The sequence below is a fragment of the Talpa occidentalis genome, unplaced genomic scaffold (genome assembly GCF_014898055.3).
Source record: "Talpa occidentalis isolate TD23 unplaced genomic scaffold, MPIMG_talOcc4v2.1 talOcc4.12, whole genome shotgun sequence".
Taxonomy (NCBI): domain Eukaryota; kingdom Metazoa; phylum Chordata; class Mammalia; order Eulipotyphla; family Talpidae; genus Talpa; species Talpa occidentalis.
Window position 1 is genome coordinate 87,078,882 of NW_023601212.1, and position 14,675 is coordinate 87,093,556.

Below are 14,675 nucleotides of genomic sequence, written 5' to 3' on the forward strand. Positions count from 1 at the left end.
GGCTAACTGGAGCACTTCTCCTGTAACAGGGTGGTCCCCAGGAAAGGGGGAGGTTCCAAGTTTCCTGCCCCACCCAAAAGAGGGGTGGAGCTGAGCAGGGAGAGAAGAAGCTGCAGAGGAGACTGAGGAAGGAAGCAGGATGGAGAGGCAGAAGGAGACCTGGAGGAGGTGCATGGAGCTGAGAGACACGTGAAGAAACTGCGCTTGCCTTTTGGTCGTGGACTGGGTGACACAGATGTGGGTGAGAGACCCGTGGGGAGGTGACCTTGGCGGTTTTTGTCTTGATTTTGATTTTGCTTTTTCCCTCCAGACTTGTCTGGTTGTTTCTGATCCTTTTCTGTGGGTCCCCACTGGAAGATGCTTTAGACTTGTGGCAGGCTTTGGGGCCTTGCTCTGGGCCAATCCTGCTTGGGTGGACTCTTAACCACGAGGGGACGGGTAACTTTGGGTGCTTGATATAGAAACTAGATTCTTTGCCTTTCTTGTATTGTTTCCTAATTGTATGAAAGTTCCTTCCCATTAAAGTCTCGTGTGTTTTGTGTTGATGCGGCGGATGGCAGAACCTATTTAGAGCAGGCAAGTTTGTGGGGTCTGGGCTGCACCTCTCCCTGCCCAGGAACACTCCCAGCCCACATCCTGACTTGATCTTCCTCTACAGGGGACCACCAGCCTGTGGACACTGGAAAGCATTTTAATACAACAGCATTTATATCATTTCAGTCTAAGTCATTTAGTTGACCCAGCAAGACCACTCCTCCCCGGACCCCGTGGAACAACAGACATCTCTTCCATCGCGCCCACAAACTGCTCAGCACAGACAGATGACAGTGGGTTCCACCAGCACTGCAGCCCCGGCAGAGATGGGGATTCTGCACAAAGCCTGCCCCAGCACTGGTGTGGACAGCGGACAAAACCCAGAGAAAAACACGTGGAGCAAAGCACTAGCCCAAATGCCGAATGTCGGGAGGGTCCATTAAAGCCAAGTCAGAGTCAGAGCAGAAGTGCCCCAGGCGGACCTTATCATCCACACCCAGTCTGCGGGGCCACACTGCAGGCACCCAAACTCTAGCGGTTCTGCCATTGGGGAGCACACCCTTGCATGTAGGGGGAACAGCAGCGGAAGCCCCTCATCACCTCTTTGTCCAGAACAGGAGGGAGCTGGGGGCTGATCAGAGGTTTGCTGGGGATGAGGGTTTTGGGAGTAGGCTACTAACAACCAGAGAGCCACCCCAGCTTCTGTCTCTCCTCCCACTGTTCTCAGGTTGAGTCAAGGGTCTTCCTCTGGGCTGGCAACCTGGGCCCACATCCTCTACTGGGCAAGTGCCCCTCCCCCCCTTTTGTCCTCACCCAGATGCGAGACCCTCAAGGACAGGGCAGGGCCTATCCCATCTATCTGGGAACCGAGCCTGCTCCTCCCAGAATGCCTGAATGTCTATGTGTTCCTTGGGGAAAAGTCCAGTGACAACCACTCTTTGTGCTATAGAAGCCTTTAGAAGCCCGGGGGGACGCTGTGACATATAGCCAGCTATATTTACATGACTCCATGTAGGCTCCAGACTCCCCACCCTGCATCACACATTCGGAGGACAGTGGATATAGCTGGGACCTGATAGACAGGGTCACTAACTGCATTTGTTCACAGAGCAGCTAACTTTTTAGAACTAGCTGGTAGTATTATTTTTCTAAGATTTATTTATTTATACAAGAACTGGGGTGTAGGTCAGAGGGGCAGGAGGATGAGAGAATTCACCAGAGACAGAGCGGGGAGCAGAACAGGCAGATGACTGAAAACTCTGCTAAGGGGAGCAGCACCTACAAGGTGGAACTAAGGGAAGGTAGCCCTTTAGCACTGTGGGCCAGTGACGGCTAATGTGCTGAGGGGTGGCTGTCCTGAGGCACGGCTCTCCCCTGACCACAGTCTCTCTCTGAGAAGGGCAGGACGATCTGGTGGGCACCCACTCGGCGGCCATGTGACCACCAGCAAGTTGCTCTGTTTTCTGTGCCTTAGTTTCCCCATCTATAGAACGGAGCTGATCAGGCCAAGCACCCGACTCAGAGGACTGCTGTGTGGGATAAATGGGCTGATGGAGGTGAAGTTCTTTGATTACTGCCCGGCACATAATACGTGCTCAAGAAACACGAGCTACCATCACTGCTCTGTGCCCCATCTGCCGCGTGGATGTATCTGCCTGGATGTATCTGCCCTGGCTAGCAGGGCCTGGTGCAGCAAACCCCAGTTCCTGGCAGAGGCTGGAACCCACCACAGTAGGAACCCCCTCTACTCTAGAGTGGGGCCTGGAAGTACCCTTACCACCTTAACATGCCCCTAGATCTGGGCTGGGGCCCCAGCATGCAATTCTTGCAATTTTATTCAAACCAACAAATATCACACGGGGTCCTCCAGAGTCCTGGCCTGTGTAGGGGGATCAAAAGATGAAAGCAAGATTCCTCTCCTTACGGGATTCACGACAGTTGTGTATTAAGGGGTCACAAGCTCAAATGGTTGGCATACCATACTCGTGGGGGGCACAAGGACTGTGGTGAGTGGGAGACACGCCCAGAAGTCCATAGGGAACAGGGGCCACTTGACTCCAACCCTTGAGTGCCATGTAGGAAATGCTAGCGACTGGTCAAAAAGACATTTTCAAATGTTAAATGTCTCACCAGCCGGAAAGCACCATGAGGGATGCAGAGTCCATGTGTGGGGTGGATTTGGCTGGGGCACTCTTTTGGGACATCAGAGACTTGTGAAATCCCACGGGAAGCTTGTAGCTTGGTGCCTGGAAGCCCAGGGCAGGTGTGTGTGTGTGTGTGGAGGGGGGGTAGGCTTGTGTCTGAAGAGAGACATAAGTGGAACATTGGATTTGTAATAGGATGGGCTGGGCATGCCAGGGGCTGGGAATCACCAGCAAAGAGGAGGGAGGACAGGGACCAGGGAGAGAAAAGTTGCATAAGGGTGGGAGAGTAAGGGGCAGTTTTGGGGTCTGGGAGTGGAGGTGACCAGTGCACACGCATGCGTGGTGCAGGCAGGTATCACAGAGGGGAGAGGTGACGGAGTGTGTCACTGTGTCAGGGAAACGAATGGGAATGGTGAGGACTGTGGTACTGGGTCCCCAGCGATAATGAGGCTCAGTTCCTCCAAAGCTTCCAGCTATGGAGGTTGCCTGATATCGCCAGACCTTCCAATTTTCTCAAGGAAAGTAAAAAATCTGTATTTCAGTATAAGTCCTCCCAATTTTTAAATGTTGACCATTCAAAGAATTTTGAAGGCACCCCATGAGCCTGTTGAAACCTGCCTGTGAGCGAGCTGCCTTCGGTCCCCCGGGGTTTGCCACTGTCTCCCGGCTTCTTCCCAGGATGAAGCAGAAGCCTGTGACAGCAGTGGGCTGTGGCCGCTCCCCTGGGCACTGTGCAGCCTCCAGACCCTCTGCTCGCTCCCGTCACCACACTGGCCCCACTGAACCGTGGCTTGCTCTCGATCCCCAGGGCACCCCTGCCTGTGCGCGAGCTCGCGGGAGCAGACATGTCTGATGCCCCCCCCAGCTCAGAGTTTGAGTGCAGGATGATGACACGCTTGTACTTCCGGGACAAAGGGTGGCGCACATGAGTGAGTGGAGCGGGGAGAAGGGATGAGGCTGGTCACTTCCGGTGATGAGTCCCGTGCTGGGGTGGCCAGCAGGAGGGAAAGGAGCAGCTGAACTTGGAAGGAGATGGGTTTTGGCCGTGGAAATGGTGGGATTCGGAGAGGACCGGCAGTGAGGGGCAAAGGGAGAGGAGAATCCAAAGTAAGAGTCAGACACTGTCGCAGACAGGAGAGAGAAGGGGCAACCGAGAGCGGTGGACAGAGGGTCGGGATCTGGGGGTGGCGGAATACCAGCGTATTTCTGGGCAGAAATGCTGACGAAAAACACCTGGTGGTCAGAATAGAAGCTTGGTTCAGAAATGAGGCCTTGAAGATGGTCTAGATTTGGAGCTGGTAAATAAATTCACAGCACTGACTTCTCTGTTCTTAGAGTAAAAGAAAGAGGAGCTAGTTTGGGGATTGATTTTTTTCTTTCCCTGGTTATTTCCCTTCTTTTGGAGACAGCAGCTCATTTCCCATTGGGAACCCCCCTCCCATCAATGTTACTTCATGTGGATGTGACCCCAGGCCAAGTTGCAACCCCGGCCTGGTTAGTGGGTCCTAGATCTGGGGTTTTCACAAGGAAAGTTTCTTTCTGCAAGGACTGCTGAAATAAAAGCCAGGCCTGACATCATCGGGGCTTGGGGGGAACTACCATTTAGAAACTGAAGCCAAGACACAGGAAAACAAAGGTAAGAGATGGAGTCAGGCAGATTCCTGATGACATCCTATGAACGCCAGGATCCTGCCACACCTGAAGTCATCACTCCATACTCATCCGTTAAAGGACCCAGAGAACTCCCTTTTGTCCTTAAGGTGGTTTTAATCGAGTTTTCTGTCATTTGCTATCAAGAGAATCCTGACTGATGTACTAAGCCTGTGACAGAAAACTTCAATCAATAGATTCCGTTCCTGAAATAGCCCTGGCAAAGGGTGGCAGAAGTCAGAGGAAGGAGAACCCTCTTCCCCACCAGCCCCTAGGGGCTCTGGGATTTATCTTGCTGTGCTAGGCTGGCACCTGCACACAGATGAGCAACCTTCCCCTGTTCAGAGATCTGTCCAGCCTCAGCTGTGCCCTGTCCCTGGTCTGTGTGGCACAGGACATAGGCCTCAGTGTCTGCGCTGGTTCTGCATTCTGCCCTGCTGGCAGTAGAGCTGCCTCTGTGTCCTGGCCTTTTGGTTTGGGCTTAAACACCTCTGTGGGTGCTGATTTCTCCCAAGGCTGATTTCTCTGTGAATTCACCTTTCCTTCCCCTGCTTCAAACCTGCGCCTCCAGGGACTCTCAAGGCTGTCTGGACCTAACTGAGCCTGGCCTCTGCCCCAAAATTTCAGGTGCCGTAGCCCACCAACCAGAAAGTGTCCTCTGATGACTGATAGCGGCCTAGACCCAGACTGAGGTCACACCTCAGGCAGCCTCCTGGCACCTGGATCATCCTCTTCCCACCAGCTATCCCACTAAGCTGCTCCCACACTTCCCAGGCCTGAGGATGCCCAGGCCCTGTTGAGGGGTAGAGCCTCTGGCCATACTGACTCAGCCTACCCAGGGAAAGTCACACTTTTGACTTCAAAGCCATTGCCCAGTTTGGCTTTGATGTGTATCCTGATGCAACTAAACCAACTATAAGAAAGCAATTTTGTTACAGTTTAGGGATATTTGAATATGCACTGAATATTAGCATATAAAAATTATTATCAGGCGTGATAGTGATGTAGGGGTTATATAAAAATAAACTCCAGTTAGATATGGGTAAGGAAGAATGTGAATGAGGTACAGGAGCTAAACTTGATTGGGGGGAGAGGTGAAACAAGAATGGCAGAATGGTAATGACTGCTGAAGCTGGTGAGGGGCACGGGTGGTTACTGAACTAATCTCTTCACGTTTGCATTTATTTGAATCTCCCCTCCCCCAAGCCTTGCTGAGGATGCAAATACTGTCCTGGGATAAACTGAGTCTACCCACCTTGTGCCCCCAGCACCTCCACCCTCACCCACGCCACCATCACCCCTAGCCAGACTCTACTATGAGCCTCCTCTCAGGCCCCTCCTCCCACCAATCCACTCTTCAAATGGCAGCCAGAGTGATCTGTCAAATTCATCATCAATCAGATGTTGCCCCGGCTCTGCCTCCAAAGACACTAACAGCTGACACTGAACTTGCAGGCGCCGGGAATCACCCTGAGCACTTTCCATGTATAAACTGAACTGCTCCATTTTACAGGTGAGGAAACCAAGGCACAGCGATGTGGAGCAAGCCCAAGGTCACACAGCTCAGAAGAGGAGGCAGGATTTGCTCCAAGTGGATTGGCCTGATGCCCATGTTCACTGTCCCACTATTCTGCCTCTTTAGGAATAAAATCCAAACCAGCGAGGCCCACATAACCTGGCTGCCCCCACCCCTAGAGGCCTCCCCGGGCATGCTCCTTGGCTCAACATGCTCAGGGCAGCCTACACTATGGTTCTGGAAGCTCTCCGCATGTTTCTGCCTCTGGGCCTTGGTTCTTGCTGTGCCCCCAGCCAGGAAGCTCTTCCCACAGATCTCCTGGCTGCTCTTCTCTGTATTCTGGTCAGGAAAGGCTTCTGCCCTGTTCCAAGAAGCTCTGCCTTCTCCTCTTCAGGCCTCTCCCCATTGCCATATTTTATTGTCTCCAGAACACTTAGCACCACCTGAAATTCCACTGTGTATTTGTGTCCTTGTTTATTCCCTTGCCCACAAGAAGGGCCAGGGCTGTGCTGACCAAGCCGATTTGTTTACCACGGGATCCTGAGCACCAAGGCCCATGGGGCCCCATGTGTAGTCACCAGCCACAGTGGCTGCTGAAGTTTAAATTAAAATGAAATAAAATTTTAAATGCAGTTTCTCAAAAAAAAAAAAAAAATAACCAGTATTGGTAAGAATATAGAGAAAAGGGAATCCCAGGAGCAGCTGGGAACACAAACTGGTGCAGCCACTAGGAACCATGGCATGAAGCTGACTCAGAAAATGAAAAATAGAACCACCATAGGCTCTATACACATCTGGGTATATACCAAAGGAAATGAAATCACTCTCTCCAAAGGATATCTGTATGCCCATGTTCACGGCAGCATTAGATACAAAAGCTGAGACACAAAACAATCTAAGTGTCCACTGACAGATAAATGGATAAAAAAGATGTGGTAGACACATACAATATTTTTCAGTCAAAGAGATGGAAATCCTGCCATTTACAACAACTTGCAGGCATTATGCCAAGTGAAAGAAGTCAGAGTAAGTCATTTACTGAATGATCTCACTTATGGGTGGAATTAAAAAAAAAATCCTAGAGATAGAGAACAGACTGGTGTTTGCCAGAGGCAGGAGACAAGGGGTGGGCAAAATGGGTGAAGGCAGTCACAGGCACCACTTATAGTTTGGAGAAAAATAAGTCCTGGGGATGTCACGGATCACACGATGACAACAGCGCATTGTGTGTCTGAAAGCTGCTGAGACAGTAAGGACATCTTAAAAGTTCTCATCACAAGAAAAGAAAAATGTTTATGACTTGGTGTGGTGAGGAATGGTAACTAGATCTACTGTAGGGATCATTTCAGGATGCTCCATATCGAACCATTACATTGTACACCCAAACAAATACAATGCCTGTGTCAGTTATATCTCCATTGCAAATAAATTAAGAAGGGATGGGAGGGGGAGGGGGTGAGTAGACGGGCCGGGTGGGGTGGTGACTGGAGGTTGGGCGGAGGGAGTGGTGAGAGATATGCAGTGGCTGGGGGAAGAAGATGTAATTTTGGAACCTGGATGGTGTTGTCAACTGATGTTACTCAATAAAAGAAAAAAATGATAAATCTATTAATGAATGAAACAAAATTCAGTCTCAGTTGTATCAGTCATGTTTCAAGTTCTCAACAGCCACCTGTGGCCCGTGGTGTCTGTGCTGGACAGGGCAGGTGGGCACATGTGTGTCGCTGCAGGAAGTTCTACTGGCTGATGCTGGCCTAGACCTCCACATCCTGGGAGACATTTAACATGCATTCATTCAGGCAGAAACTACCCAATGAGCACCACTTCCTGGCATAAAATACACCCCTGGGTGTCTATCCCACCTCACTCACAGTGGCGACCAGGCTAGGGGTGGCATCTGTGTGTGGTGTGTGGGTGAAGGTGGTGACGGTGAGCCATTTTCACTGAAGGGGGTACCAGGTAGCAGATGACTACCACGCTTGTTATGAAGGAAACCAGATGGGTGGTCGGAAGTCCGGAAGCCCACTTTTTGGTTGGGTTATTACATACGATTGAGGGGAGACGTTCCTCCCTCACCTACCTTCCTCCCAAAGATATGGCCCTTCAGGGGAAGTGATGCCGAGAAAACCCAAAAAGGAACAAGTACACTTCATACCCCCTCCCTGGTTTTGACCCTTACAACTTGACAGCCAGGCAAGTCATTTAATCTGGGGAACATCAAAAAATGTGACAAACATATTATCACACCCTCCTCTTGAACCCAACGCAGGCATTGCTGATCAATCTTAGACATGCTTTCCTTGATGAACCAGACAGAAGGTTCCAGATCCTTCTCAAGAGAGCATGCCAGATAGCCATTTCCAGCAGACTTGGCAAAAGGTAGTCCCTCTGCCCCACAGAAGCTCATTATTCTAAGCCCCAGCTTCTTTATCTACAACACCCACCTTGTAGGGTTGTTGGGGGTTAATTGAGATGTTTCATTTGTCCCAGTACTTGTTCACGCATCTTTACTGAGGGCCTACTGGGCGCCTCACGCCTGCTTGATGCGTGCAGCCCTGCTCAGGCAGCTGTGACGAGCACAGACATCTGTGTGCTGCCTTCCGTGTGGCTGCGTGGCCAGATTCCAGTCTCCATGTCCTGACTTCCCCTGCAGTCCCTCCCCTCGGAGCCTGCTCACACTCGCTGCATCACCTAATGAGGGGGAAAGGATCCCATAAAAACTAGCCTGAGGATTTAGCAGGCAGCATATTTTCTAATAAAAGAGACCCTTCTTTTTCCAGTGCCTTCTTCTCTGATGTTCTAAATAAGCCGTGGCTGGGCTAGCTCCCTGCATCGAACTTTTCCTCCTTGGGTCCCCCTATTCATAACACCGTATTAACAAGCCATGACTACTATGCCGAGCTATATTTCCTATAAACTCTCATTTTGTCTTCTCCAAAACACACAGTAATAGCCGTCTCTGGAGAATATTAAATCAAACCAACCTGCGGCTGCATTTGTTTGTGCTCTCTGCCCCCCGTAAATTCTGGCAACACACGGGTGTGCGTTACATAAGCAGTGTCCCTGGCAGGGACTGCAGTCCACCGCAGCACTCCACTCCGGGTGTCAGAACCCCTTGATCTCTAATCTCCATGGCCACCAGCTCCCAAAGCACCACAACAACACCCTGATATCTAGTGGGGTGCCGAGACCCTGCTCCTCCGTTTTTATCCTAAGCACGCAAGGAAGGCTGAGTGCAGGTTGAAGAAGAAAGGCAGACCTCGGCCAAGAGGGATGAAGTTTATCTTTGCAATCCAGCGCATATGATCCACTTGACCTGGCCTGAGATATATATGATTGGGCTGAGCTATGGGGCTCCTGCTTGAGCAGCCAGCGAGAGTTCACTATCAGTTCTAGAAGATGCTGATGAACATCGAGGCGCTGGGGGCAGCCTCGAGATGAGAGGACCCGGCTCTAGGGGCTGTGAGCCCCTGTGGCTTGGGGCTGTGGCTGTATCCCTAGTGAGGAGGTCAGCCCCCCAAGCACACAGGGGTCAGGCTAGCAAGTGGGGGGGGGGTAGGTAGAGGGGAGGCTGACATGCCCAAAGAAACATCATCATGTATTTCAATGGTTTAGATTTTTCTCCCCAATTTGAACTTGAGGTATTGTAAAAACTCAAAATCCCAAGTCAGAGAAAACTTCCTGTCACTTCTCTGAAGCAGCATGGCTAGTGAGCAGGGCTGGCCGGGGCTGGGCTGTGCCCGCTGCCTTAGCCTCCAGGTCCCCCAGAGCAGATGTTTCTGGAGGGCAGGGTGGGGTGCAGATGGGGAGCAGCAGCAGGAAGGAGTCCAGATAGGAAGGCTGGGAAGGAGGGAGGAGGCAAGGACGCTCGTGGACTTGAGACCCAACACAGCCACTAACTTGCAGTTTGACTTCCTTCTCTCACTCTCAGTCTCCCATCTGGACATCAAAAAGGTTAAGACAACTGCTTATGGGTGCTTGGGGGGTGAACTCATTCGTTCATGGACAACCACGTACTTCTATGCTGAACAGAGTGTTGGTGATGACCTGGGATGGGGGGAAGAAGGGGGTTGGTGTTCATCCCAGTGGAGGGGTGATGGACATCTTCCTGGTATTCCTGGGGTCCAGAAGTAGAAACCTGGTCAGGATCAGCTTCCTGAAGAAAGTAATGCCTGGTTTTCCAGGAATTTGAGGCAGAGGGGTGCATTTTGAGTTGAACCAGATGGGAGGGCCCAGGGACCATGGACGTAACTACCATGGAGGTGGAGAACCCAGGGCTGGCACTCTGGAGGGGGGCATGAGCAAGGGGTGGGTGCTAATGGGGAGAGAGGCCAGGCCTGGTGCCCAGGGATTAGTTCACATTTGCATTTGACCTGGATCCTCTGGGTCAAGGGGAGCCTCTGAGGGTTTGAACTGAGTCACAATTAGGTTGGAGACTTGGCCTGAGCAGCAGGGAGAGCGATTAAGAGGCAGTGCCCTTCCACCTCTCTATGCCTTTGCAGATGCAGCTCCCTTCACCCGGGATACACTTTCTCCTATTCTCTCTGGGCTCAGTGCTGTTTCTCTACTATGCCTCAGGTGTGCACTACTCCCAGTATCTTCTCTGACCTCTCTCTCCCCAAGGCAGGCTTCCTCTTCCATGCTCAAGGGTTGCAGAGGGTCAGGCTAGCACCAGCCCAAAGATAAGTTCACTCTGAACTCATCTTTTGAAAGAATTTAAATTAGCTTCGATATTTACAAACCAGAAAGGCTCCCAGCAAAATCCACATTCCTAACTCCCTGGAAGTTCAAATCTTTTGGCAGCACTGGCTGGCATTCTCCATAACAAACAGTTGAAGCTGAAAAGAGCCCTTCCCTTTACCTGGGGCATGAGCTTGCAATCTGCCACAGTCCCCCCCATGCCCTTGTGTCTCTCTAACTAAATATCAAGGCTAAGGATCAGATCCCATCAGTTCTGCACTATTCCTATCCTTATCACAGATTTGAAAGGAAAGTAGTACAGTTCTTGTCCCCAGGTCTTTCAAAAGAGGGAAATGAGGGAAACTGAGAGGTCCTGTTGTTCCTCAGCTACTGGGTTCCTGCTGAGCCCCTGGGAATTCCCTGTTAGTTTGAAATCCTGGGCTCACCTTTCTTAAGGCATTCAGCACCCTACTTTATCTTCTACATCTACATGGCTGTCAGCTTTTTAGACAAGGAGGTGCCCAGAGCATGGACTGTCTTTTACAACAGCATCCTCAGAACTGATCACGAACCTGATGGCACCTGGTTTGTGCTCAATGATAAATATTGAATGAAGGGATCAATGCAAGTGAACACATGAGAAAAAAGGTCTAGAGAAGAAAGGCTGAGGATGAGGTCCTGGTGTAAGGAGGGGTGTGAGAGTGGAAAGGAGGAGAAAGATTCTGAAACAGAAGAGGAGACCAGCACAGACTGGGAGCCTGGTCCACACACCTGGAGCTAGTTAGACACAGACTGTTGGGCCCTGCCCTAAACCTGCTGAGTTAGAACCTGCATTTTAGCAAGATCCCAGGGATTAAAGATTGAGGAGCTCTTCCAAAACGTTGTGGTATATAGTCACAATGGAATACTACTCAGCGATCAAAAAAGATAAACTCATGCCATTGCAGCAACATGGATGGAGCTGGAAGGGATTATGCTAAGAAAATTAGTCGGAAGGAAGATGATATTGGATGGTTTCACTTATATGTGGAATATAAAGAAAACAAACAGGAGGTCAAAAAAAAAAAGACAAAATTTGCAAGCTGACCATAGATCAGAGGTATCCAGCAAAGGGGGGGAGGGAAGAGCAGTACAAGGGATGGGGCGGGCGGGGGTGGGGGAGGTGGCGGGGAATGGATCACAGGCGCTATAGTGATGGGAGAACTATGGAGACTACACCCGAGGGAAAACCAAATCCTGTACAAAAATGAACAGTGATGTAAAAAAATAAATAAATAAAATTTAAAAAATAAGTCAAGACTGAGAAGCACTGGCTAAGCAAATGGGCCTGGAGTCTGCACAGATTTGGATTCTCTGACGCTCACAAGCTGTGTGACTTGGGAAACCTGACATACCTCTCTGTCTGTTTTCTTCACTGTTCAAAGTGAGTCTCAGTTCATATTTTTCCAGTTCCCCCTAAAGTGCCTGATTTTATTTCCCAAACCTGCCGAGAGGCTCTGCTCCTGAGGGCTCTGACGAAGCCACACCCAGGAAAAAGGCCCTAGGCCTCTGGCTCCCCTCTGGCGTCTCCAGGAACCAGGCTATTGGAGAGGGATGAGCCGGTCCACCAGCCCAGAGGAATGAGAACCCCCAGGTTACTTACACCATCAGCCGTCCAGTAATTCCAAACCTTGATCTTGGCCAGACCGAAGTCATGCGTCTGTCTCGTGTTGCGGATGACAAAAAAGAGCTGGAGCGGCGGCTGGAAGGGGCACGTCCACAGGGAGGGGTCTTTCTTGCTCTGAAACACCAGCAAGAAGGGAAGTCCTTAGCACATTTCTGCCTCAACCCAAGGATCCTTGGCTGACTCCCCCACTAACGCAAACCAGGAGAGGGCGGATGGCAGGAAGCAGGCCAGTTCCTGATACAATCCAGGGTGAGGTTTCTGTCTCACCCCGTGGAGACGGCACTTTGTAGCAGGCTACTGACCCTTGTCCCCTGCACGAAGCTGCCACGTGGCCCCCCCTCTAATCTGCCCTTCAGCCTGAATTTAAAATGCAGCGGGCTTTCTTTTAATCAACTTAATTGGCTTGGAGGAGGGCACTGGGGGGTGGGGAGACTAGAGGGAGGGACTGCAGGAAAAGAGCCACCACTTGCACTATTTGATTCATCTGGCCAGCAGAGCCTTTGATTTTCTTTTGTAGAAGCCTGTAGGATTAAAAAAAAAAAAAATTTAAACAGAGAAGAAAGAAACTGGCGCAGGCATTTGTTGGGACGGGGCCATGGCACCAAGCCTCGGGATTGATTTTGTTCCCTTTCAGGGTTTCCAAGCCTCAAGACCCCGGGGCGCAGTTTCCGCCACCAGCGAGGCTGCCAAGGCCGCGCTCCAAGCCAAGGGGCAGAGGAGCAGAGAGCCTTGCTGCTGTTTCCATTTGCACCCACAAAATTTCACATCTGGCGGGCTTTGGTGCAGATGGAAAAAGGCCAGATCAGGAGACTTTCCCCAGCGACCTTCGCCGCCTGTCTCCTCTGGTGCCTCATCTTCTCTCAGCCTGCACGAGCTCACGGCTGCTCCCCACACCTCCACGCAGGCTCCCCTCTGCACCTGTGCGCTGATGAGCCTCATTTAGCCCTTCTCACTTTGGGAACTTCAGCTGTCACCCCTCCCATGGACACACTCTTACTCCTCTGGGCGGCCAGGTTCCAGGCATCTCTTCAGGCCGGCGTCTCCCTCAGTGTCCCCTGGTGGGACTTGTTTCCAAGTCCACGCACCTGCCCTCCCCCACCTCCCTTTAGGTGAAGTGGCTGTGTATAGTTTGTTCCAGAATCCTTAGCATTCAGCAAGTTTCCTTGGCACATGGTAAATGCCTCCCAAACTCTGTTGAATGATTAAATGAGTAGCTCCATGAAATTTCCCCCCAATACCTGTCCCCTCATGGCAGTTTTAGAGATTGTAAACTGGTTGTTGCCTGCAGTTATTCTGTTTGGCTCGTGAATTGTTGTTTAAAAAAAAAAAGAAGAAATTCATTGCCAACACTTAAAGGTGGGGTGATTCCACCCGCCCACCCATCCCCAGCGTTAGATATCTGTTTTCTCTTGGGGTCTGGAAGTCGTGGCAGCCGGCACTAGGGCAGGGGCCAGAGTGGAGATTACCCACCACTCCTGACTGACTGTCTTTGCCCCGGCCTCACTTCCCTCCTCAGGGCTCTGCCTGACCCCTGCAGGCTTGAGCTTAGGGTCTTGGCTTGGGGCTGAGCCTGGGCAAGCCCTCTTTGCCAATAAGCAGCCACCATCTCTGACACTGGCTGGAGTTGGGCCTTATCTAAAAGGAGCAGTGGCCTGCGTTTGAGAAGGTCTCAACAGACTTCTGTCACCAGGACTGTGCCTGCTACTTGACAGAGGCAGGGAAGGCGAAGATTGGCTGACTCTGGGGTTTGGTGGCCCCCAGGAGAGGCGAGGCCCAGACTCCAGCTGCAGGGGAGAACAAAGGTGGCCTGTTCCGGTGACAATGTGCCTTTCAGGGGGGAGAAGGCTGCTTTTGTTAGGTGGGGAGAGATGAGTTCAAGGGGTTCTGACTTATTCTGGCGAGTTTCTCAAGCTCTGCAAGAACTTTTAGTGCTCTGGGCAGCTGCGAGGGGTCAAGATACCCCATCTCGAGTGAGAGTCTCACTCTCTCGCCGTGTTGAGGCATAAAATGGGTCACTGTGGCGGCCTGACAAAGGAAGAGACTGAGGGCTGCTGACCAGTGGACACGGCGAGGGGACTGTAATTGATTTCCCATCACATGTCTGTCAGCAGGCGGAATCACGGGAGGGCTAAGTAGGAGCTGTGGTGCTCAAAGTCAGAGAGCATTAACCTGCTGGTAACTCAGGGCCTCATTAGCCCCTGAGTCTTCTGATGTTGCCTTTCCACAGACAGAGCCTCCACCAGAAAGGCCAGGGGGAAGCCGCTGGGGGCTGACCCAAGGCGCGCAGGGCAAAGCCCCTGGTTCTGGGCCAGCAGGTAGGGTGACTACTGCTCCTGGGCATCAAAGGCAGTAGGGGAGGTGGAGGGGCACGGATGGGGTCCCTCCCCTGGGCTGCGGATAGCTCACTCGGTGCCCTCACAGCCCTGGGACTGAGTACCACTGCCACGCCTGTGTCACAGAAGGAAGACCAGAGCTCAGAGTGGGG

The 14,675-nt window shown here is 51.6% G+C and overlaps 1 protein-coding gene across 7 annotated transcripts in view; it reads right to left on the bottom strand.

Moving 5' to 3' along the window:
* The window catches only part of KATNIP (katanin interacting protein), a 152,991-nt gene that overhangs the window by 38,225 nt on the left and 100,091 nt on the right, over window positions 1–14,675 (bottom strand). For 6 of the 7 annotated variants that reach the window (XM_054693784.1, XM_054693783.1, XM_054693781.1 and 3 more), the window contains 2 exons: window positions 12,661–12,711; window positions 12,167–12,304 (listed from right to left, as the gene is read on the bottom strand). In XM_054693784.1, the coding sequence (XP_054549759.1) occupies window positions 12,167–12,304; window positions 12,661–12,711 (189 nt within the window). The remainder of the gene's footprint in view (window positions 1–12,166; window positions 12,305–12,660; window positions 12,712–14,675) is intronic. The other variant, XM_054693782.1, reaches the window with a different exon arrangement.